The sequence below is a fragment of the Beta vulgaris genome, chromosome 7 (genome assembly GCF_026745355.1).
Source record: "Beta vulgaris subsp. vulgaris cultivar EL10 chromosome 7, EL10.2, whole genome shotgun sequence".
NCBI lineage: Eukaryota > Viridiplantae > Streptophyta > Magnoliopsida > Caryophyllales > Amaranthaceae > Beta > Beta vulgaris.
The window spans coordinates 29,934,633-29,960,844 of NC_079208.1; the positions used below are offsets into that span (position 1 = coordinate 29,934,633).

Consider the following 26,212-nt stretch of genomic DNA (forward strand, 5'->3'; position numbering starts at 1 on the left):
GTGAATTATTCATATTTTTTGATTATTCTTATCTTCCCATTCAGAAAATGTATGTATCAACATTTCATGTTTTGTTGCTTTTTTCTCTTTACATTTCATTCCATAAAGTAAGTATAAAATTGAAGGGGATGAAAAACAACCTTGAGAATCTATGTTATCTTTTTTTCTACAAGAATGATAAATAACAAAAATCTTCAAACTATAAAAAAGAAATTTGTTAACTTAGGCAAATAGAAATGATGATATAGTGGCCTGAGGCGGTGAAAAGTGATGCTGCATGAGGGAAGAGAGAAGAGAGAGAGAGAGAAGAGAGAGAGAGAGAGAGAGAGAGTGGGGGGGGGGGGAAGTAGGACTGCCGGAAGCGAGTGTATGGTTGAGTGCCGATGGTGGTTTGAATTATGATTTTATCTAGGCCTTTAAGAAAAAGCAGTAGGCGGAGCAAAGATTTAATTAACTTTTTCTTTTAAAAATAAAATCGTAAATCACATGATCCACCAAAACATTAACTACACAACCATAGAACACATGGGTCATAAGCCAGTTTAAAAATATTTCTAATACACGATTATAAAACTTTAAATCACAAGCTAATATTCACAAGATAGTTTTAGGAAAAATATTCTAAAATCTTAAATATATAAAAATAATTTTTTTTTTTTCAATTAGCACGGGTCTAAAATCTAAAATATTTTTTTTAATCCTTACCATCCCATTTAAAGGATTTTAAATTTTAGCATATTAGTTATAATATAGTAGATATCTTGAATTATGAATCAAGAGACGTTTGAAAGAACAGGGACAATACAAAAGGAAAAAATCTAAATAATATGATATCGTACAACTTATAGTTATTTTAACCTTTTTTTATATGCGTGAGAAAAATGTGTGGCAAATTAAGAGTTACGTAGAAAAACTGAATATAATGTACGGTCCCATGTCAATGTAAATTTGTGACCCTAATTTTAATTAACTTATGTGCAACAAATATTACCAAGCTTTTGTCATTAGCTCGATATCCCTTATTCAAATTTCATAAGTAAAATTTATCCACAACAACAACTATCTACTTATATAAATCGATCAAACTGGGAACATGCCACATGAAGCCTGTAATTTGTCGGGAGCTGAAAGTTAATAACGGGACAAAGAAAACAAATGGAAAGGTAGATTGTATACTGTGTACGTATATTATTTTTTGAGAAGTTATAGTATTTCATTCACTTTTACAAATTTCTATAACATAATTTAAGGAGAAATATCATTAAATATATGATTCAATATCTTATAGTTTATCAACTTTTGACGCAATTATTGAATATATGCAATATATTTAGTTTTGTTGGAATATTTTAGGTCTAAAAGTTAGAGATGAAGTAGCATACAATATATATTTTTACACGGGTCTAAACGCTAGAGACCTACTTATAACTTGGTTATGAATAATAATCAACTATTTAATAAACAAAACAGTTCCTGTACATTATGCACGGTCAAAATCATATTAACTATAAAACTTTCCGTGCATTTTTGCACTGGTAAAAAACTAGTATATAATATTAAGGCAAGAAAAATTCAGTCTACGTGCCCATAGAAATTCTGCTCTCACAATGCACGCCAATTTCATTGAGCAACGAAATCAAAGCCACGTGTTAATCCTACTAAAATGATTTTGTTTGATTATGATATTATTAATTTCCAAAAAATTAAAATCGGTCATTGAATGCCTTAGAAAACCTCCAATTCCCTTAAGTTGAAGATATATCCGTAATTTTGGGCTGTAAAAGAAAGATTCCTCACTGGAAGGAAATCTCCACTTAAGCAAATCTTCCAAGGTTTTTCCTTTCCTGTCAAATATTCCATTCAGCTACTCTTTTTGAAGTTAAAAAAATAAATTTGCAGGATGGTTTTAGATTTGATACGGAAATTGTTTAAGGAAATTTAGTTACACATAATTGAATGACTGTATTATAAATCCGTGCAAAAATATACACACAATTCAAAGCCACGAGTCAATCCTCATAAAATGATTTTATTGATTTTTTATAAAATTCTTTAAGGAAATTTAGTTACACACAATTGAATGATTGTATTAAACATTCGTGCAAGAATATACACATGCATGCAAAGATGTTCTACTCTTTTTATCTTTTTTTTTCTTTGAGATACATGTCTGTGCTGAAAGATATTCAGTGGTTTTTCTAGATCATTATTTTATGAAAAAAAATTTATACAATAGTTACCAGTTTTATATCCACTAATCAGGAAATTGATTGTTTTATAATTGCTATAATTTAGGCAAAGAAAGGACTAATAATACCAACTCTATAACTATAAGTATTCACAAAAAGTATGTTAAATGCATTAAATATTACATACCCATAATTTCAAAACATCTCACCAAATTGAGAATCCTCAAACAGAGAAAATTATGATAAAAAAAGGTGAATAATTAAAGGTCAGAGAAAAATTGAACCAAAAGCAAAATAAATGAGTCGGCCATGGACATGAGCATTCAGTGAGTTGAGAGCGAGTGAGTCAGCTCATTTTTGTTGTAATTCATCCAAAAATGAGTATCAATTGGAGTAAGAAAAAAAAAGTAAGAGAAAAACTCCTACAAAATAACAATTCGTACAACCTGCACAACAAAACGACAGGGGGTTTGAGTTTGAGTGTGGTATTTTCTTTTTCTTTCTTCATTCCTTCCTGTGTTTACTCTTTTACCTTTTTCGCAGTGTTCATATATGACATAATCATCCTATTATATATCATACTTTATGAAAGAAGTATAAAACAACTCATGGGTGATGGGTTGAATGAAAAAATTGCAAATGTGAAGTAGCATATGATATCCTGATAATATGTTAGCCAGCTGCCAGCTAATTAATTTTCTTTTTTTTTAATTCACTTTTGGTAACGAATACAATGAGATGCTAGCCCGTTCAGGAGGAAATGCAAATGCAATAATAATAGTCATGCAAATTTATATTATTACCAAATAAGAAATGAGAAGATGTTTTTTATTCAAAAAAAAAATGTCACACCATGACTATAACCAGAGGTTACATATAACAAAAACAATAAAAATAATAACAACTCAATCTTTAGTCCCAAAGTGGTCTAAGGTGGGCTAATATGAATCATCATAACAAATCATATCCACGACCAATACATACTAATTTTTTTTAAAAAAAAAACAGAGTTACGGCATGTTCTCTTTAGCATAAACAACTGAACTGAATTGAACTGAAGTGAACTGAGTTAAATTATAACTAATAGTAATGATAATAATTTAGGAATTGAACTGAACTGAAAATAAGCTGGGGAGAACAGTCCCTTAAAGTGAGAGAAGTAAGACAAGAGCAATATATGAAACAAGAAATTAAATTAGGTAAAAAAAAGTGAAAACCAACATATAAGGGTCGGTTCACTTCAACTTATTTTGACAAAACTATGACGATATAAGTTCGAAAAAATTTAGATGATTAGGTGATCCAATGGGTTGCCAACCCTTAATTATTGAAATTTCCTTGGCCAAGAGTACATTCAGACATTAATTTTATGATTGTTCTCTCTCCAATTTATTGTATATATATTTATATTATTTTTATTGTGTCTAAGAGGGTTAACCTTAGGATCACTCAAAATTTTTCCCGCTCTTACATTCAAATGAAACAAAAAATATAAATTCATCCACTTATGAGCTTACGCTTGATATTAATATCATTTTTAAAGAAAATGTACACTTTGAATTTGGCCCATTCTATATAAAAAATTCTAAAATAAAGGATTAGCAGAGAGAGTGCAACATGGCCCATGTGCTTAAATTATAAAATATAGCTTTCTTTAATGAGCTTCAGACACTAATTGAGAAGGTGAATCAACAAAATGAGTTAATTAATATCAAGCTTATATATCAAAAGAGGGATTTATAAGTATGCAATTTTAGTTGGTCTATAAGAGAGTAAAATTGTTGTTGAAAGATCAGAAATTATCGAATTAGAAAAGTTGTTAATTTGCCTATGCACTTTGTTTTGACAGCTTCTTTTTTCTTTGATGTAAAAGATAATATTGAAATGTAAATATATGGAGAACTTATAAAACACACATACATTATACAAGTATGTGTATTTATATTTGTTTACTATACAAAATTATCATTTTCTAAATTATTCTTAATATTAAAATTGTGGTGGCTTAATATATTCTAAAATTGTTTTTAGGAAGAAACTAATGAGTAAGGATTATTTCAAGTAGCAACGGGGAATAAGGTATTTAGGCAAAAAAGTAAAGTGGAAACCCGTATGATACTCATTACGTCAGATGGAACGGGGAATAAGGTATGATACAATATATCATCGAAATTGTGGTAATTTCAGGTAGCAACGGGAATAAGGTATTTATACCCCATATGGTACTTATTCCGTCAGTTGGAACAAAATTTCTTATGATGTTTCAAAAAATACACACAATTCGGAATAAGGTATGATACAATATATCATCGAAATTATGGTATTTAGTAGCAAGGAGAATAAGGATTTATACCCATATGGTACTTATTCGTCAGTTGGAACAAAATTTCTTATGATGTTTCAAAAAAGACAGTTTTTTCGGCCATGTGTTAAAAGTCAAGGACAATCCCATCACATGGTAGTTTGTATCTCCCGAGACAGTTCTTAGTCATGGCTAATTTTATGTAGCCATTTCTCAATCAAGAGTAAAAATTGCCTAATAGTACTAATTTATGAGAAATAACATGGGAAGTTTAACACTTTAAGGCCATTTCGAGTAAAATATGAAGACTGTAATGTGGAGAGGGTTTCTAAGCAATTGACCCCTAAGTGGTCACTAGGATAAGACCAAGTTCGTGCAAATTTTCTCCCTTTTTGAAGCAGTTGAAATCATTAATTTACCTTTGTCATCTCAACCCTTAGATGATGGCTTTGTAGGGCTACACCAAAATTGGTATATTATATTAAATCATGTCATCACTTTAATAATTTTTCAAAGAATTCCCATACATAAGTTATTAGCGGTTCAATTGTATTGAAAGTGTAGAGAAAATATGGAATTCCAAAGTTCCTCTTAATGTGTTGTTGGCTTTTCTTATGACTATGTTATACAACCTCCGTTCTTTTTCTACTGCAACAATTGAGTTTTCACGTTTGCCAATGCACTATTTTAACTATTAAAATCTTTGATTACTTTTTAGTAAAATTATACAAAATTGATATTCTGAAAGTATATATCGAGACGAATCTAACAAGACCCCACATGACAATATTTTTTCCTTACATAAAAATCATAACATATAGTGAAAGGTTATGATGGTGAATGGATAGTGTAAAAATCTCATTTTGCAATATTATAGAAATAGAACGGAGGAAGTAACTTCTTAATAAATTTCGTTTTGCACTAAAAAGAAGTCTTTCAAAACATATGAGTGTCATGTATATGTTAAACAACTTTATAATTAATATAAAGGTGTATATCTCTTAAACACAAATTTTTTCATCAAGTTAACGTAAGAATCATTTACACGTTTTCATTGTAGCTGATATATAAACATTGTTATTATACTAAATAGTTCCGTGCATTATGCACGGGCCTAGAACCTAGTTTAATAGTAAAACAGAACACATAGCAATGCACCTCTTCTTTGCTGTAGTGGAATCTTTTGTTGGGATTCATAATATCCTACATGGGAGACGAAGCAAGAGTAACAAGCAACTGTTATATTTAAAAGGTTTGTATAGAGACGGGAATAAAGTATGGATGTTGGGCCTTTCGACCTTGCATATATAGTGAAGATAAGGCTGTCATCCATATTTATCAACAGTTTAACAAAATTTTATTAGGTTATAAATATATCAAAGCCCGGGGAATGTATACATGTTAAGCTGAACTTCTTTTTGTATATTTAAAATTCTAAGTTTCGAGCCGAGCTTCTTGGCTTAGATCTTTTCGAGCTCGAGCTCGAGCCGAAATTTCTTGGCTCGATGAGCTTTGAGCTCGAGCCGAGCTCAACCTCAACCATTCTCAAGCTGAGCCGAGCCGAGCTCAACCTTAACCATTCTCGAGCCGAGCCGACCTCAACCTCAACCATTTTCAAGCCGAGCCGAGCTGAGCTTGTACATGTTCGGTCTCGATTTGGCTCGTTAACACCCCTGAGAACCCCTAAGGAGAGAGTATATCATAAAGTTGAGTAAAATTTAAATTGAGTTTGGAGTATAAAAGCTATGAACTTGACATACTCCCTCCGTCCCATAATACTCTTTACACTTTTATTTTGGGATATGACCCATTATTATTTTAATCATTCTACCTTTTGACTATTGACCCATACTCTCTTTCCTCCAAATAAAATAATTCTACTCTTATTACCTACCAACTCTAATCAAGCCCCACATTCTCTCTTCTAAAAATAAAATAATACTACTTTTACGAACTACTAACTACTTACTCATATCATATCTACTTTTCAATAAAATAATAATTGATAACCAAACAACAACTTATCATTTAAAACTACGTGCTTTGATAAGTGTCAAAAGTATTATGGGATGGAGGGAGTAGTTGAAAATTATCAAGAAATTAAGTTATATTTCCTCTGTTTCATAATAGTTGCACCGTGTGCTTTTTCACGTTTGCCAAGACGCTTTTTTGAACGTTAATATCTCTAATTGCGTATAAGTAAAATTAAAAAAAATTGATATTTAAAATCCTCGTATTGAGATTAATTTAACAAGATCCCACTTGACTATGTTTTTTCTTATATAATGGCGAGGGAAGGCTTGTCAAAGTTGGTTCATGAATGGTGATCAAATGCCAAAGGGTGCAGCTATTTTGAAACAGAGTAAGTATGTCATAAATTCAAGAATATCATGATAAAATTTGTATGTGAATTAGAGTACTATCATGGATTTGGGTAATATGTGAATTCGGTTCGAATAGAATTAAATAATTTAAAACAGTTTCAGTTTAAATTAGTTTGAGTTCAGGTTCAGTTTCAGTTTGAATCAAATCAATTAATTCAGTTACATATTTAGTTCAATTCAGTTCATTTGATCGATCAACTTTTTAGTTTTTCACAATTATTTCAGTTACAATTTATTTCAATTCAGTTGGAGTTCAGTTTTGGCTTTTCATTTTTAGTTTATTTCAGTTTAGTTCATCAATTTTCAATTGATTTTAGTTACAATTGCTCCCAGTTCTATTTAATTTAGTTCGAATTTCAGTTGTTTCAATTCAACGAGCAGTTCATTGATCAAACTAACAGCTCTAATTACATAGGAGTACTTCACTTTTGTCTTATTGCTAAGTCGCATGTAAATATGTAATTGAACGGTGTGGTTGCATGGACAGTATCATATTTCTTCTTTTAGCAAGAAAGGGAAGAGATTTATTACAATAGCATAGCCTTTACATTACACCAAGGAGTGAACCACCGCCATTGCATCAAGTGAACGACCCCAATAAAAGAGGAAGGAAGGTAGAGAGTTTCGAATTCAGAACAAACGAAAGCAAACACAGGTTGTAAGTAGAAAATCTGCTATCGAACTGCGGAGTAAATCCATCTCAATGTCAATCTTCCAACATCATCATACCATAAGATTATCCGTACTTTCCTTAGCCTACTGGTCCATTATGGATGTCATCTTTGCTAAAGACACCTCAACTAAAAACCGGATTATCCGTATCCACCGTATTTGCAAGAATGGAAGTCATATTTTTAGGTAATTGGTTTTCTTCATCATCTATGGTAACGTTTTTACCTTTGAGAAATCCGGAGTACCATTTCTGAGACAGCTTAGCATATCTTGTCCGATTTGGATCATTGAAATCAACAAAGTATAGGCCGAAGCTGTATTCATAACCAAATAATACCTCGAATAGATCCACAAATGACCAAACAAAGTACCCTTTGGTATTTGATCCACTTCTGCAAACAATTTGACGGAAGAAAAAGATATTAGTTTTTCAACGGATTTATAAATATCCTTAAATAACAATTGTTTCTGTCTAGAAAACAATAAAAAAGTTTAGCTCTAATATTTTAGGCTCAAATCTCAGATAGGCAGGTTGGTAATAAATTGGTGTACATGTGCTACTAGAGGTGGGCTCGGGCTGTGCCGGGACGGCCCACGTGCCAAGCTCGCGTGCCTCGTGCCACAACGTGCCGTGCCAAAACGGGCCAAGAAATGCTCGTCTCGTGTCGGGCTCGTGCCAAGTTGTAAAATCTAAGTCCCATGCACGACCCAGCCCACGTGCCGTGCCGTGCCATCGTGCCTTATACAAATTTTAAATATTATGAAATTTTAACCAATATAAGCGTGCCAACTTGTGGGTCGGCCCATCGTGCTCGTGTCGGGTTCATGCCAAACTTTTAGAATGTTGTTCATACATGGCCCACGGCCCACCACTCGTGCCGGCGTGCCGTGCCGTGCCGTGCTCATAGCGGGCTCGTGTTGGGCTGGGCTCAAATCGGGCCGTGCCGATTTGGCCCTCGTGCCGGCCCGGCCCATGCCCAGCTCTATGTGCTACTCATCAGCACGTCACTAAGGTTTGCTAACAACCTATGTACGTAGCGCAAAAATGGTTAGGATTCCCCAAAGTAAGAAACAACAAAGAGTTTTTTTCCAAAAACAACCTTATAAAAGTGTCATTTTGTGAGAAACAATCTTATAATTTTTTTTTGTTAAAAAAACCTTTAAATGTGATTTTCTTGTCAGATCAAACCCTTCAACCATTTTTCGGCATTGACTTGATTTTTCCAGCAAAGACTTTTCTTTTACCCTCTTTCTTCTCTTTTTCCCTCCAATTTCTTTCTCCCAACCCCACCCCAACCTCCAGCCTCACCCCCATTCTCCATCCTCTATCCTCACCCTGTCGCCTTCTCCTTCGCATAAGAAGCCGCCACATCGGCATTGGCCGGAAGCCTAAGGCAGAGCCCCCAATTTCAAACCTAAACAGACCATTCTCTCTCTCCTCTCTTTCAAATGCCATCCCCCATTTGAATCTCCTATGAACTTGCCATTTCATCTCTTTTCTCTCATCTCACCATGGTTGCACAAAAAGTCCAGCTTGTTGCCATTAACTTGCCATTAACCAGTAAAAAACCATGGCCCACCAATGTTGTTAACCTAAGAACCCCCCTAAGCTTGTTGCCATTAACAGTAAGAATGGAGACAAAAAACAGAGGCGACAAATTTGAGAGAGAGAGAAAGAGGATGAGCAGTAGTGGCGTGTTCAGTGGCCGTGTTCAGTGACAGCGTTCAACGGGGGTAGAGGAGAAAGAGAAGGATAAGGAGAGAGAGAGAGATGTTGCATGAGAAAATGAGGGGTCAGGGCAGGAAGTGAAAGAGAGGAGAGAGAATGGATTGAAATAAGAAATTAGAGGGAAAAAGAGAGGGAAGGGGATAAGACCAAAGTCTTGGCCTGAAAATCAAATATTTGCCGGAAAAATCAAGTCAATGTCGGAAAATGATCGAGGGATCTATCTGACAAGAAAATCGTATTTAGAAGTTGTTTGTCACAAAAAAAAATTTATAAGGTTTTTTCTCACAAAATAACACTTTTAAAATGTTGATTCTAACAAAAATCTCAAGAATAAATAATGAGAAATCGGAAAACTTGAGGTGCCAATCATTTTTGGGCTTTATTGGTATAGGGGTTTACTAAACATTTTCTCTATTTTTATATGTGTTTTTTAAAACTTTTTTTTACCACAAAAATATAAATATTTTAAAAAAAATCTGCAACTGAACCCATTTTTTGGATAGATCATCGTAGACCGGACAAGTTTCTTCGGTTCTACCATGGAGGAACCGTAATTTTTTTGGGTTATACTATGGTGGAACCGCAAACACTCTTCGGTACCTGCTACAATTTTAAAAAACTTTAAAGCAGAGGAAGAAGGGAGAAAAAGGAAGAAGAAGGAGTGGGGGGTTGCGCGGGATAGCGGGGCTGTCGGAGAAGTGGGGACGGAGGGGAGGGGGTGCTGAGTCCTAGTCTGCCCGTTGGGGGGGGGGCAAGGGGCTTGTGGTTGGGAGGATGGACAGCAGCGGAGGCAGAGACGAAGGGATAGTGGAGGAGGGCAGGGGAAAAGGGAGGAGGTGGGGTGGGGGATACGCTAGAAATTATATTATGCTCCTAGGAGCACAGCGCACACCATGCACCCAGTAAATTTGTTCCATTTCTGATGAGTAAATTTTCTATTTCAACTAATGTTCATTTTAAGCATATTTTTCAGCAAAAAATATGTTCAATTTTCCGTAAAATTGTTCTATTTTCAACAAGCAAATGTTATATTTCAACAAATGTTCGTTTTAAGCTTATTTTTCAGCAGAAAATTATGTTCTATATTTCGTGAATCTATTTTATTTCGATAAACAAATGTTCCATTTTTTTAAAAAAAATATTCTTTTAAAATTTATTTTCCACCAAAAAATATTTTCTATTTTCCCTAAAAATGTGTTCTATATTTAATAAGCATATGTTCTATTAAATTAATTGAATTCTAGCAATGTTCCACTTAAACAATAAAATGTTCATTTTTGTATTTGGATTCTGGTAATGTTCCACTTCAACAGTAAAATGTTCTTTTCCGTAAATGAATTCTTGTAATGTTGTGTTTCAACAATAAAATGTTCGTTTTCGTAAGTGAATTTCGTAATGTTCCACTTCAACAGTAAAATGTTAATTTTCGTATTCGTAGATGTTCTATTTTGTATTGTGGGAGCATAGTTCTCATTGTACTCTCGAAAATACAATGCATACATTAGGGTATTGTAGGGGGCTGGGTGGGGGGATTGTTGTGGGTGTGGGATGGGGTGAAGGTGGGAGTGGGGGTGCAGACTGTAGGTGTAATAGTCTGTATTTTTGGTAAGTTAATGTTTATATTTTTAGAAATTTTATGGTTATTAAAAAGACTTGTTATTTACTAAAAAGGTTTGTTTATTTACTAAAAAGGCTTGTTATTTACTAAAGAGGTTTTTAAATAGGTTACTATAAAAGATTTTGAGTATTGAGAAATATATTGTAGCCCAAAGATATGTTGGGCCCAAGTTTACTAGTTTTAAAATCCAAGTACTTTGTAACAAAATTTAAAAATGTTTTAGAGAAATCTAAAAAGGTTTAGAAAAGAAAAGAAGAAAAAAAAGATTTAAAGAAATTTCAAAAAAAAAAAGATTTATAAAAAGAAAAAAAATACGTATTTTGAATTGAAATACATGTTTTTATGAGTTTTATATGAACTGCATCTGTTTTATATGAACATGTTTGAATGTTTACAAATTTATTTAGAAATTTTGAATTATGTCTTTCTTTAATATATTTATAAAGTTTGATATTTGAATTTATATTCAAATATTTTAGAAGGAGTTTGATCTTTTGATTCATGTTTAAATATTTAAAAAGGAGTGTTTTTGAATTATTATTATTTTTCAAAAGTTACCTCTTAAGCAAGTTATTTTATTTATGTCTTTATATGGCTAAATTTATAAGTAGTACTAGTATTTTCAAAGGAGGATTATTTCAGAAGGTTTTTTATTAAATATATGATCTTTTATGATCGCAATTATAAAGAGGCAACGACTTATTATTTAATAGCAAGAACGGTAGCCATTATATTTATTTACCCATGTACTTTTTGTATAAGTCATGTGGACAAGGTAGTAACCCCTGTAATAGACTCAGTAAGGAATACTAAACTTGGGGGGGTGCACACTTTAGGAAAGGTACCTAGGCAAGGAAAAAGATTTTTATCAAAGTTATATATTTTATATTATATAAGTATTATCAAGTATCCATAAAGGTTTTTCGAAATTAAATATTTCAATGTTTAATTAAATAAAGTGTTTAATATTCCGCATATACATGTACTCAGTATTTTTACTAACACGCTTTTATTTGTTTTGTTTTATGGCTTTGTCTTGTGATGACCCTATTTTGGCGAGCAGAATTTACAAACTTATATGATGCATACTTCATATGAGGGAGCTAGTGAGGAATCATAATTAGTCAATGAGTTGTTATTTTATTTTCTTTATTTTCATTGTTATATAGTTGTACAAAAGTATATATTAATAAAGAGAAGTTATTTAAGTTATTTCCGCTGCATTAGTTTAAGTTCAGTTAGTAGTTAGTATTAAAGCATTTAACGTTATCACGTGGCGGTAATACTCTCAAGTTTCTCAAGTGTTTTACATCAAAATAAGTTTTCCTAAAGAGAGAATTTGGGGTTTACAATAGGGTAGGTAGGCTGGCGGGCTGGTTAGTGTGGTAGTGGTGGTTATGGAGGAAGAAGAAGTAGGAGAGGGGTAAAAAAGAAAAAAAATCATATAAATACGGGCTATATACGGTAATACGGGTGACAAACAACATGGCACTTACGACCCGTTTGGTAGTTGGTTATAAATGGTGGTAATGAGAATGAATTTGTGTGTAAATTTGTGAAAAATATTATTGTCCATTCCCATGGAAATGCTAATTTATCCTAAAGTGTCCGCTTTCCTTCTTGAATTTTCATTCCCATTCAATACCATCTTGTAGGTGGTAATGAGTGGTAATGAAAATTGCTTCCCCTTAGAAACAAAAACACAAGTTTAAGGATGAGATTGCTTACCCATGGAGATTGTAAGGGTGATTTCCTAATAAAATTACACACTTAAAATTCATTCCCATTACCGCAATTTATTAACGACTACCAAACGGGCCGTAAGGTATAGGAACGACACGATTTTCAAAAACAAAAATAGCGAAACCTCATATCCCTGATGTTTCCATGGCGCATCGGTAAAAACTGTTAGCTTGTACGGATCTCCCAACACATAAAAAAAACAACAACTTGTGATAAGGAAAGCATTTTACCGCACAGCATCAAGCACAGCTCCAAGATGAGCTTTTAAATACTCTACTCTTGATGGGTCATGCAATGCTGCATGATACTCTGTCATCTGACCTGCAAGAAAATTGATGGCAAATACGATTAATGATAAGATTAATTAATAATTAGTTTGTCTGAAAGTCTTTATTTTGAGCGCAAAAGATAGGAAGAGAATGCACCATTTTCATATACATAAATAGGAGGATTGTTGTAGATATTCTTGAAATTCTCCAAAAATTCTTGCAGACTCCATGGTATAAGAGGAAATGTACTCTGCACATAAAAAAAAAATAGAAAATGTAAGATTAAACAAGTATTTGAAGCCAACACCTCCATTGACAACTGGGTAAAAGCCGTATAATCTCTCACCACTTCAACTGGTGAAGCGCTACTATAATTATAATCTGCACAGAATTGAAATAATATCAACCTTGTGCATTTGATCCCAAAATGGAATAAACATTTTGCACCATATTAATCTAGCAATTTTCTTAGTATCCTATTCTGCTAGATCGATATAACAACTAACAAGTGATCAAGAGAGATTCATTGGTCTTATATGACATACAAACCCATTTCGTTGCCATGTCAGCTAAGTAATCTCTTGGCTCGGGCGTAAGGTCTGTGTGTGTGATCAACATGGCAGTATAGTAATTCACTCCAATAAAATCAAATGATCCTTTCACCAAATCTGATTCCATTTTGGTGAAAGTAGGAATCCGGGAGCCAGCATTAGTCTTCATTATCTTTGGATAATCTCCAGACACCAACGGATGCATGAACCTGGTGGCGGATTGAAGAAACAGAACGTAGCATCAGCCATGAGGTGAGTCTTAAACTCGATGTAAGAGAGTAAATACTAAATAGTAACTCGCTGTTGGGATTAGATCGGTATAGTATGGAAATTACCAGCCAATAAAAAAAACATGTGCTCTCTGTGCTGCAATTACATCTTCTGGCTTATTTGTTGAAGGAACAAAATCATAGGCATAGATACTAAATCCTATTGATCCATGTTGCTTGGCCTGCATGCATGCATACACTTTTAAGAACAATGTAATTGTTCGAAGTTCATAGTATCCAACAACCGCAAGATATGAGCCTAAATTTAATGAGATGCGCAGCTCAATGGATAAGCACTTCATGATTACTTTTTTAAGCAATATAAATGACACATGTTTTTTTACACCATACCTCATACTTCTTCTTGTAGAGTGTAGCAGCAGATGCATGTGCTAGTAAAATATTATGAGCAACAAGATATGGCTCTGTTGTTGAGTTTCCTTTAGCGCAATGAAGAACTCCGAAAGGGGAAGAACATCTACTTGGGGGTGAACCCCCTGAATCATAACCTCCTAAGACAAATACATTGGCTTCATTGATAGTGGTCCAATGTCGAACTCTATCACCAAATTCTCTGAAGCAAACGTCAGCATATCCAGTGAAATCATCTCTGCATCAAAGTAGCTATATCAGAGATTTAACTCAATTTTGCTTTCTAAAACAATAGTCTGGATCTCGGATAACCTGCATCGGCCACATCGACAAATGATATCAGAGTAGAAGATGGGCAATTGATTGAATGGCCTAAGTTATCAATTGCCAATTTTTTATTCTGATATCATATGGAATACCCCATAGTTGGAATATGTATGAGAACCAACTGTAGTTGGGATAATACCTATAATGTTTTTCCTGTAATTAGAAAGTACACAATTGATAACTTAGGCAATCAGGGAATTGCATACATAATACTTTTATTGACAAAACCTCCGTATTCATCCTCGAGCACCTGTGGTGTATCTAAGTGCATTAATGTAGCATGTGGTTGGATCCCTGCAGAGCGAAATCAAAAGCATCATTTCAAACAATGATTATGTCATGTCATTTATGTTAGAGAGATAGAATTTCTATTATTGCTAGACACGGATGAGATTTTACCATGATTGACGAGTTCGTTGATGAGGTTGTTGTAATATTCAACACCTTTTGGGTTAACACGTCCTCTACCTTCTGAAGGAAGATTAGCAAGCTCAAATTCCTAGTTTGCTCTTTAATTAATTCATCATTTTGATTTAACAACATTCACAACAATATATGGTTTTACCAGGTATCAGTCTTGACCATGAGATTGAGAAACGATAGGCATCTAACCCTGTTTCTGCCATGAGTTCAACATCTTTCTGAATAGACGATATCAGTTTGTCAGTCATAGATATGATACTCGAATTCAGTGTGACATTAATCTCATAAAATACATATTGGTGGAAGATAAGCGGACACGATCTTGGTCACCTTGTATTTGTGATACTGATCAGATGCTACATCTCCGTCGCCCTGCACATATTTTCCTGCAATTTTTTCTTTGTACTTAAATCATAAAGATTTTGGATTAAGAATTAAGAAACATAAGTTGAGTTTATGTTTGAAGAATCAAAGGCTTCAAGTTTATTTAAGTTACTAAAATGAGTTCCAAGTTCGATATAAGTTCCAAGCATCTTGTTATGATTTGGAAAAGCAAGTGGTTCAAGTATTTAGTGGCTAGAATAAGGTCCACCACATGTACTCCTCCGAATCAAATGACACAAATTAAACAATAATAATAAGGAAAAATGGATAAGAAGACCCCAAATTTTGAAACGTTCGCTTTTAATACCCCAACTATGGGTTATTATTGTATAATCCCAACTATTAGAGACGTCCTTCACAAATGCACCCAGATAACTTGTAACCTGTCAGCAAAGTAATTTTTTTTATTTTTTATTTCTCGTATTTTTATTTTCAAATACTTCCTCCCCTCACACACCACCATTCAGCCACCCTCTCCCCTTCCTCTTCCTCCCCCATTCCCGCAACCCTTCCTCGCCATGAAATTAATTAGAGCTTCTCCTAAATAATCAGTAAGATTTGAAATATAATCGAAATATTTTGTGTAGTTTAGGAAAAAATTATCAATATTTTGGGAATTCTCGAAAAATTATCAATATTAGGATATTTGACTTTTCCCATAAAAACTAAGTATTTTAGCCAGGTGATGTCCCAAATCATTTATAATTATCAAATATATTATTATTCATATATTTCAATATTGATTTTATCAGTTTTTTGCAATTTTCAGTTTAGTACGAAATTAAAAAATTGGCGTTATGATAAATAATTTTTTAACAAAAATTTATAAGTAATTGGAGATAAAAATAACAATTTAAATGGAATTGGGGTAAAAAAATATTATTACCTTAACATAAGTGTTAGAGATTAAAAAAAAAAAAAAGCTTATTTATATTTTTTTTATAGTTACACATAATTATAAGACTTTAATGTTTTAGTTGAAGACATTAAACATTGATATAGTCTGTATATTAGTGGTTAAAATCTATCAGTTCATTTTAAAGATCAAAGGTTCAATTCTTAGTAGCAATAGTATTCTAGTAGTTTCACGACTAATTCAATTAATAAATGATGATAGCTTTGCAATGAACATGTTAGGTTTAGGTTGAAATTTGTGTTTGATCATGTAAGTTTCAGCATGTTTGTCCAACAAATTAAAAAAAGATTACCAGAATGAGCAAAAGTGTCAAAGATGCTAGCTTTCCTTCCATCCACGAATGCTGCTCCCTCCACCTTCATACATTCATTATTCAAATTTATGAACGAAAAATGCATGAAATTATTCGCATCACCTGCCTAAGTTTCATCTCTAAGCTCTAAAAAGTCAATAAACTTTAAAATTGGCAAAAAAAAAAAGCCTTTAAAAATAATTGAAAATGGAAAAGGTTGAAAAAAAATAGAGTGAGAAGAAAAAACCTGATAAGAAGAGGTGCCGGAACCAAAAATAAAATCAGGTGGGAATTCATAGCGGTTATAGTTATACACTTTGGCGCCAACATCAACTAATTGTTCGGCCAAAATTAACAAGGTAAAGTAGAGAGGAAGATTAGAGAAAGTGAAGCTTGGCTTGTGCATTTTCTCTTCAGAAATATTCACCTAGTAGCCTCCGCTTTCTCTCCCTCGTTTGTGACAATAAAATGCAACATTTTTTGAACACTTGAAATTGGTTTTTTTTTGTTTTGGGTGAAAACTTTGAATTGGTTGTACTTGTGGGCCCTGTTGCTGCACCTTTCATCTGTAGATGTGTAAAACTAGTGATCGCCACTGGTGCGGGCTGGGCGGGCCGGACCGTGGACCGTAGTGGGCTGGGCTGAGATTTCACGGCCCAGGACCGGACCATGAAATTCATGGGTTGGGTGGGCTGGTCCGCGGGCTGAAAAATCTTGGCCCACACCGGTTTGTTACCGGTTTTCACGGTTCGGAAAGCGGTTCGTGGGTCTAGTGGGCTGGACCGGGATGGTGGGCCGGCATGAGATTTTTTTTTTCAAAATTATTTAATCATTGAAATTATTCATTATTGTTATATGAAATCTTTAAAATGAATAAAAATATATACAATTATTAGAATTAATGAATAATTTCATTATTTTAAAATTTGATGAATTATAATATATGCAATTTGATTAAAATATATACAATTTGATTAAAATATACATAATTTGGTTCAATAATAACTTGGATTGGGCTGGTCCGGTTCATGGGTTGGGTTGGACCGGTTTCGTGATCCGGGCTGGGCGGTTTTAGTAGCGGGCATTAGTGAGTTGGGCTCCAGAAATCTGGCCCACGGCCCACCCACCAATTTCACGGTTCAAGCTGGGCTGGACCGGACTTTTTGCAAGCCCGACCCACACGGCCCACGAGGTGGGCTGGGTTGGATGGGCTGGATTGGCTCGCACTGTTGGCCATCTCTATGTAAAACTGGGTCATTCTGTGGAATCTGCACAATTGTGAGCTACACAATTGTGTTAGTGGATCCCTCACTCCTTTTTCTTTTTTAATTAGGAAAGATAATTGATCCGAGTACGAACTCTTGTTAGACTACTAGCCTGCAGGGTACACCAACTTAGAGACTGTGTACAAGACTAAACAACCTAGAATTAAATGTCCAACATATTATTAGGATGAAGATTCGAAGCCTGCGCAATGTCCTGGAATTTTACGTGGTACTCCAATGAGCTACCACCTCTCCTTCGGACCCCTCACCCCTCTTCTTTTGCCTTTTCTTTTATTGTCAAAACCAATTTATTTTCATTTTGTTTATTTACCAAAATTTCTGTAAATAATTTATGAAAATCCAAAAAATAATTAAAAAAAAGAAAAATATTTGGAATTCTTTTTGGAGAAAATGATTCTAATAATCCAACCTTTGGACCGTTTGCTCAAAATAATCCCACCTTTTGTTTATTTTTTAGGAAAAAATTATTTTTAATAAGTTAACCTTTGCGCGTTCTTCTTAAAATAAGTCAACCTTTCGATTAACTATGAATAAGTTAACTTTGTCTCTACTTTTGCTATAAATGAGTTAAATCGCATTTTCATCCTATCAAATTGTGACATGTATCATAACTTAACTTCATTAACTCATTTATAGTTGAAGTAGATACAAAATTTACTTATTATAAGATAATCTAAAGATTGACTTATTTTGAAAAGATTAACTAAAGGTGAACTTATTAAAAATAATTTTTCCTATTTTTTAATAAACCAACCTTTTAACCTGATCTGCTCATTTTAATCCTTGAGACTAGTTACCTACTAACACTAGTAGAGAAAGGTCGATTTGCGTGGGACCTAGGACCCCTATTTGCTTTGGACATAGGTCCGACGGCACAGGTCTCGGCGCAAATGACCAATAAGTGATCTGCGTCGTATTACGAAACGACGCAGATCTTTTAACCATTTGCGTCGCACATATATAGCATACGGTGCGACGCAAATGACCATAGAGAGCTTATTGCGTCGCATAGTACACAAGGTGCGAAGCAAATCCCAAGTACCAACAAGGAAAGGAATCCAACCATGCCACAACACACCATGCCAACCATCAGTATTCATCTGCGTCGCACACAACACAACATGCGACGTAGATGAATTATAAGCTTTTATATTTTGAATTTTTTTCAGCTCTATATTTTTGTTGTTTTTTTTCATATACTAAACGAAAATTAATAATGTAAAGATTAATAATGTAAAGAATTAGTAGGCAATGTGAAAAGGTAGTATGTGAAGAGACGTATTTTATATTAATAATGTCTAATATGTATTACAAAATTTAGAACGAGAGACAAAAATATGTAAACTAGATTTACAAATTACATTGCGAATGTAAAAAAAATGTAAAACTAAAATGAAAATAATAGAGGACGAAATTGAGCAGCCAACGACGAAGTCGCTGACATATTCCGACGAAGAAGACTTCGAGAAGAACCAAACACAGGTCTGCAAATAAAAATAAGAATTTCAGAGAATTAAAAAGAAAATCCTAGACTAGGATAAATGCCAAAAAAAGTAAATAAAAAAACAGATATAAAAAGTAAAAAAATAGAAGACCATAATTTTCAGATGCATAAACCGAATCTAGAACGTTTTTACATAAAATTAGATCTAAAAAATTAAAAACAAAATAAACTACAATAAACGCCAAAAATAAAATAGAAAATTAGATCAAAAAAATGAAAAAACGAAATTGTAGATTTGAAAAGAGAAAATTGTAGACTACGAAATTATAAAATCAGATTGAAATATTGAAAAAAAAAACTGAACCTGTCAAAGTGAGAGAGAAAGAGTTTTTGAGGAGAGAGAAAGAGTTTCATCCATAACGGTGGAATATACGAGACGAAGTCGTCGGAGAAAGATTGTTCATTCTTATCAAACTCGTTGTTCGCGATTGTACTCGTTGTTTGCCGGCGAAAGAGCGTTGCATAATACACGATTCGCTGTTCAGAGTGGGAGAAGGATAGGGTTTGAGGGTGAGATAGAGAGGGTTTGAGGGTGAGAGAAAGAGAGACACGAGAGGGTTTAAGGGTGAGAGAGAGGGGGTTTGAGGGTGATAAAGAGAGACACGAGAATAATTAAAAAGGCGTTAGGGTTAAAAAAAAGTGGGCTGGGCTTTTGGGCTGATCTGCGTCGGATGGGCCAAGGGGTCCGATGCAAATTAGACTTTTGCAACGCACATTAGTAAAGTGCGACGCAGATAGGGCTTCAAATTTTGTCACCTAGATGCAACGATGTGCGCCGGATGAGCCTCAGTGTCCGACGCACACGAGCTATATGCGTCACACATCTATAGGGTACGACGCATATAGCTTGTCTCTGGTGCTTATGCAAGGATGTTATGCGTCGCACTCTTCATAGCATGCGACACAAATTATGTTTTTGCGTCGTTTTGCCTTTGATGAGATGCAAATCATGTTTTTGCGTCGTTTTGCCTTTGATGCGATGCAAATTATGTTTTTGCGTCGTTTTGCCTTTCATGCGACGCAAGTGGAGCGACGCAAATCGTCCTTTTTCTACTAATGTAAAATGGTAAAATTATTTTTTTTATTGTTCTTTTTTCTTCTCTAGTCTATCTTTCTTTGTTTCCCCCTTTCTACCCTGCCTAACTAGTGCAAGAATGTGCCATGTCGCTAAGAGCACGATTCAAACTATGACAAGCACAAGGCATATATAATGCTCTTGGGTTTATTTCAAGTAAATGTTTTTGTGCACCTTAGTGCTTCCCTTTCATATTTGAACCATTATTATAACCTTGACTCCTTATATTATCAACATTAAGATCAAGAGACTTTAAAACATTTGTATATCATTTACCTCTAAAAATCCTCTAAAAAGTACTCCTCAATTTTTATCTTTTTTGCTGTCATATTCACACATCATATTAGCAAAGTCATTTGTTCTTGATGAGCAATATCCGGAGTACAATCAAGAATTATGGAAAAATATTTTGCCTCTTTGATAGTCTTGATTATAGAACTCTTCACACTATTGGCTAAAAGGAAGATCAATTCATTTTGAATTTTATGCCCAAGATAATGATAATGAATTTCACGATTTTGAATCCGGCTAATATGATCTTGCATTATCACATCAAATTCCGCAATCATTTCAATCAATCCTAAGAAATTACCAGTACTATCTAGATATAATTTTCATTGGATCATCTAAAGGCCAAATTATGAGTAGCAAGACATTTAACGGCCAAAAATATTCTAAGTAAAACTTGCCTCCATCGATCTTTCTCTTTCATAATCGCTTCTTGCAAGTTTTTATCAATTGTTTCATTCTTATCTAGCCTTACTGTCATTTCATTCCAAGTAAACATATTATTCATATGCTCGGTACTATTTTCATGTTGTTTGAGTCTCTCACTAATACGCTTCCAATCACATAAACCCTCATTTGCTAACAAACTTTTGTTAGTAATAGACTTGAACAACTTGCAACAAAAGCAAAATACTTTGTCAACATGTTTAGAATAAACCAACCATTTTCTTTCACTAATCTCACCATTGTTCAACTTTCTAGAAAATTAAGCATATGAAAAATGCCTATTATTATCATCAAGAGGAAAGTCAAGATTTAATTCTCTTATAGGCCCCTCTTCAACTATAATGAAATGCCTCTTGTTTTATTATCAATGTTATTCCAATTCCTAGGATCATAAATATCATCATAAGGAATTTCTTTTTTTTTTTGGTAAAATGTAAGTATATATTACCAAATCATGTAAACTTCACCTTTACAAGCAAAACAAAACCAGCCAAAGTCTCACCCTATCAAAAAACAACCTCCTAACTACATCTAATTACAAGCTCATTTATCCAATTTCTATCCTCTATATTCCAATGAATATCAACACTACTTTTAATTCTGCTACAAATATCTCTTTGAATGTGTTCCACCACACATCTGGGATGCTGCACTGCTGCATTCCACAATGTATGATTCCTACTCTTCCAGATGTGATAGACAAGAGCAGTAAGCACAACATAGCTTACTTTTTGCAGTTTCTTCCTTCGAAAAATTCTCCCCCATTTCTTCCATGTGGTGAACATGTTTTCATAGCCAGCAAGTTTAATGTTCATCCACCTCAGAATCTGATCACAGATTGTAGCACTATATGAGCATCTGAAGAAAATATGCAAACAAGAATCTTCACCAACATCACAAAAGAGACAAGCTTTGTCTGTACACACTCCTGCTTTGAATAACCTCTCCTTTGTCTTCAATCTCTCCAACATTGCCAGCCATGCTATGAAGGAATGTTTAGGAATGTTCAAACTATTCCACACCCAATAGTGCCAAGGTACCCTAAGTTGCTGTCCCTGGAGCCAATCATATCCAGCCTTAATGGTGTACCTTTTGTCCCCATTTTGCCATCTATTTCCAGTATAAGCATTTCTGAACTTGTTCTTCACTCTACAAATAGCCTTCCAGCCCCAACTAGCACTAGCAGGTGGTTCATATGCCCACCAATCCATCTCTCTCAAGTAAACACTATGAATCCATTTTATCCAAAGAGAATCCTCTTTGTTTGCAACCTGCCAAACATACTTTCCCAGAGCAGCAGTGTTCCATCTATAACAGTCCTTAATGCCCAAACCACCATTCTTCTTGGGTTTACAAACCCATTCCCAAGCTACAGGAGGCACTTTCAGTAGATTAACCCTCCCTTCCCAGAGGAAAGCTCTACATATTTGCACAATTCTGTTCAGGACACCTTTAGGCAGTAAAAAAATTTGTGCCCAGTAGATATGTAAGCTTAACAATACAGAATTCACCAAAGTGACTCTTGCAGCATAAGAGAGATGTCTAGAGGACCAGCACATTATCTGCTTCAAAATTTTATCTACAAGAGTATCACAATCAGCCTTCTTCAACTTCTTGGATGTGATTGGGACTCCTAAATAACGAAAAGGAAACTCTCCTTTGTTATAGCCAGAGACCCTGAGGATGGTATCTTGTACATTTTCTTTCACATTGCCAAAATATATGGCTGATTTGGCAGGACTAGCTTCCAAACCTGATGTAGCTGTGAATGCCTTAAGAGTTCTCACTATCAAAGCAATTGAGTGAGGATCACCCTTACAGAACATCATCAAATCATCAGCAAAAATGATATGAGTGAGCTTTAGTCTATCACATCTATAATGATATTTGAATTCTGCTCTCTTACTCATCTTCTTCATTAGTCTAGTGAGATACTCCATAGCTAATACAAAAATCAAAGGGGATATGGGATCCCCCTGTCTGATTCCCCTCTTCCCATTAAAGAAGCCATAGACACTACCATTGATGCTCAGTGAATATGTTGTAGTAGTAATACATTACATAACCCAATCTACAAACTTCTTTGGGAATTTTAAACCACACAGCAACTCTTCAATAAAACTCCAGCTAAGAGAATCATAAGCTTTTCTTAAATCTACTTTAATAGTGCATCTGGCAGGGAGCTCCTTTCTTTTATACATACTCAGTAGGTCTTGACATATTAATATGTTGTGCATAATACTTCTATCCTCCACAAAGGCACTTTGAACTGGATCAACTAATTGACCAAGTACTTGTTTTAATCTCTCACACAGCATCTTAGAGATTATTTTGTAAATTACATTGCAACAGGCAATGGGCCTAAACTGAGTTACATCTGATGGTTGATCAATTTTAGGAATCAAACATAAAATTGTTGCATTTATCTGTTTAAGTATCTTACCAGTCTGAAAAAAGTTCAGAATGGCTGCACTGATTTCAGTCCCAATATGACTCCAGGCTTTCTTGAAAAAGTGACTTGTGTACCCATCTGGACCAGGCGCTTTATTATCTTCAATGGCAAACAAAGCTCTTTTAACATCCTCCTCTGTAAAGTCTTCACAAATCATCCTCTGTTGTTCACTAGTTAAGACATACCCCTCCTGTATAACTGATTTGCTGACAGGCATACTAGTAGGTTGTATAATACCCCAGACCAGTATAAAATTCCAGAAAAGCCCTTTCAATATCTTCATTTCTCCTGCCAACTTCCTGCCAAGTTCTTGATTCTACTAACTTTATTCTGAATCCTTCTCTGCTTCAAACAAGAATGAAAATATGCAGTGTTTGAATCCCCATTTTTAACCCACTGTTGCTTCACTTTCTGCTGCAAGAAGCTTAATCTAGCCTTGTTGAGGGCAAGATACTCATCTTTAGCTTCACCCTCTATTCTGTGAAGCTGAGCATTCCTTGGATCCTGATGAATTTGTTGCTGAATCCCAATAAGCTTCTTATAGGCTTCATCTGCAGCATTTTCCACATCTGCAAATCTCTCCTTGTTAAGCTCTTTAAGACCCCTCTTCAGCCCTTTTAACTTCTTAACAACTATGAACATAGGAGTCCCTTGAATTCTCTCCTCCCACCCTGCTTGAACTCTCTCCATAAAGGAAGTAGCTTCAGTCCACATGTTAAAAAACCTAAAAGGCTTAGGTTTATTTATTACTCTCTTGTCTAATTTGATCAAACATGGGCAATGATCTGAAATATTTTCAGGCAAGAACAATGTTTCAGCATTTGGATATTGCTCCATCCATTTCTCATTCACAACAACTCGATCTATTCGAGAGAACACTCGATCACATCCCTCCTGTTTATTAGACCAAGTAAAGAAAGGCCCAACATTTACTTGTTCTTGTAATTCACAGTTTCTCAGACACTGTCTGAACTCCATAACTTCATCTAAAGTGACAGGCGACCCTATTCTTTCATTGAGATGCAGCACATTGTTAAAGTCACCCCCTACCAACCAAGCACCAGTGACACCCTTACTAATTCTCTGCAAATCCAACCATAACAACAACCTTTCTTGTGCATCATTCATCCCATACACCATTGTAACCCAACATTTCATCCCAGTAGCCAATACTTCCACACTACAATGAATAACTTGCTCAGTACATTCAACTACATTAACTGCAAATTTACTAGGCAACCATATCACCCAAATCCTTCCACCAGGATGAGAGTTATAGTTAGTGACAACTGACCACTTGCTACCAAATCTACCAAACACCTTAGGAAAATTGTGCCTTCTAACCCTAGTTTCAAGAAGTCCACATAGTCCAACCCCATGATGTTCAAGAAACCATCTAACATCAGGATATTTTTGTGGACTATTGAGGCCCCTTGTATTCCAGAACCCTATATTATCCATGTGGAAGAAGAGCACCCCCTACTCCCTCTGTTGTACCCCTAGGCTCCCTCACGGCCCCTCCTACTGGTTCACCAGTACTTACATCCATCTGTTTCATCACATCTATTATTATCATAAGGAATTTCTTGTTCTTCATCAATACCATTATTAGTAGGAATTGGTTGTTCTTCATGTTCGAACTTTAATTTTTCGAACTCGGATCTGGTATTTATAGAGGAACTGGTTCCTTCAGGAACAAATAGTTTCAATTCAGCCATCTCCATATTCAAGAAATAATTTTCATTTTTAGCATTTTCAAAAGCTTCTCGAATACGTCGGTTTTCATCAAAAACTTCAAAGAATCTTTCTTCAATATTTGCATTTACTGTTTTAAACCAATTTGAATGTCCTTTGGTGACTTCTAAGGCCTTTTCAAGATTTTCTTCTCTAACGCAAATAGCCTTGTAGCCATTCAAAGTTTTCAAAAGAAGTTTTATTAATTGATTCTTTGAAAGTTCATTTAACTCTTCTTCAATAACATTAATGCGTACCTTATTGATTGGCAAGTCTTCTTCATCGTCTGTCTTTGCCATGAGACACAAATGAGATGTTTCCTCTTCAGATTGTTCTTGCTCCTCGTCTGTATCGGATTCTCCCCAGGCACCAACCATGGCCCTTCTCATATCAACTTTTGAGAAAGGTTTTTGTTGTTCCTTTCCTTTCTCCTTGTATTTTCCTTTACCCTTGTCATTTTCCCAAAGAGGACATTCCTTTATGAAGTGGTCAGGACTTCCATATTTATGACAACTAAGCTTCCCTGGCTTTTCAAGTTTTTTCCTTTGTAATTCTTGTTGAAGAATTTCTTGAATCTTTTCACGATCAATGCTGCCTCTTCATCATCAGTTTCTGAATCCTCTTGTTCATCAGACTTGAGAGCCAAAGCTTTAGGTCTACTAGAGTCAACTTTATGAGTTCCTAGATGTATTTCATGAGTCAACAAGGAACCGGAGAGTTACTCGATATTGAATATGGTGAAATCTTTAGTTTCAAGCAAAGCAGTGACCTTTGCCATCCATTTGTCATCCTGAGATAGACTTCGTAGTACTTTTCGTACTTGTTCCTCTGGAGTGATGACCTTCCCTAGGGATTCAAGCTCATTTATTATGTTGGAGAACCTTGTGAGCATTTCTTGGACAGACTCCTTAGGCTTCATTTGAAATAGCTCATATTTGTGCATGAGCATATCGATTTTTGATCTCTTGACTTCGTTTGTTCCTTCG

At 34.6% G+C, this 26,212-nt stretch overlaps 3 protein-coding genes across 5 annotated transcripts in view; 1 reads left to right on the top strand and 2 right to left on the bottom strand.

Annotated features, from left to right (window-relative positions):
* LOC104898949 (hypothetical protein) overlaps positions 1-7,859 on the top strand; it is a 31,269-nt gene extending 23,410 nt beyond the window's left edge. The window contains exon 6 of the transcript XR_008970227.1: positions 7,850-7,859. The gene's annotated coding sequence lies outside the window, so the exon portion shown is untranslated. The remainder of the gene's footprint in view (positions 1-7,849) is intronic.
* Positions 7,351-16,939, bottom strand: LOC104898948 (beta-glucosidase 11). Of its 3 annotated transcripts, none has more exons than XM_019250829.2 (13): positions 16,688-16,939; positions 16,441-16,504; positions 15,179-15,234; positions 14,991-15,066; positions 14,825-14,893; positions 14,632-14,719; positions 14,078-14,336; positions 13,793-13,908; positions 13,452-13,666; positions 13,253-13,287; positions 13,063-13,156; positions 12,868-12,958; positions 7,351-7,939 (listed from the first exon to the last, which is right to left on the bottom strand). In XM_019250829.2, the coding sequence occupies exons 1-13, from the start codon at positions 16,844-16,846 to the stop codon at positions 7,672-7,674; spliced, it is 1,590 nt and encodes a 529-aa protein (XP_019106374.1). In that variant the 5' UTR covers positions 16,847-16,939; the 3' UTR covers positions 7,351-7,671. The 3 variants fall into 3 exon arrangements, with proteins under 3 accessions (XP_019106374.1, XP_048504472.1, XP_010684393.1); XM_048648515.2 differs by having other exon boundaries at positions 7,351-7,936; positions 14,825-14,896; XM_010686091.3 differs by having other exon boundaries at positions 14,825-14,896; positions 16,688-16,938.
* Positions 16,940-23,771: 6,832 nt separating this feature from the next.
* Positions 23,772-24,953, bottom strand: LOC130589518 (uncharacterized). Its single transcript, XM_057390788.1, has one exon. It carries the CDS (start codon positions 24,951-24,953, stop codon positions 23,772-23,774), a length of 1,182 nt encoding a protein of 393 aa, XP_057246771.1.
* Positions 24,954-26,212: the final 1,259 nt, after the last annotated feature.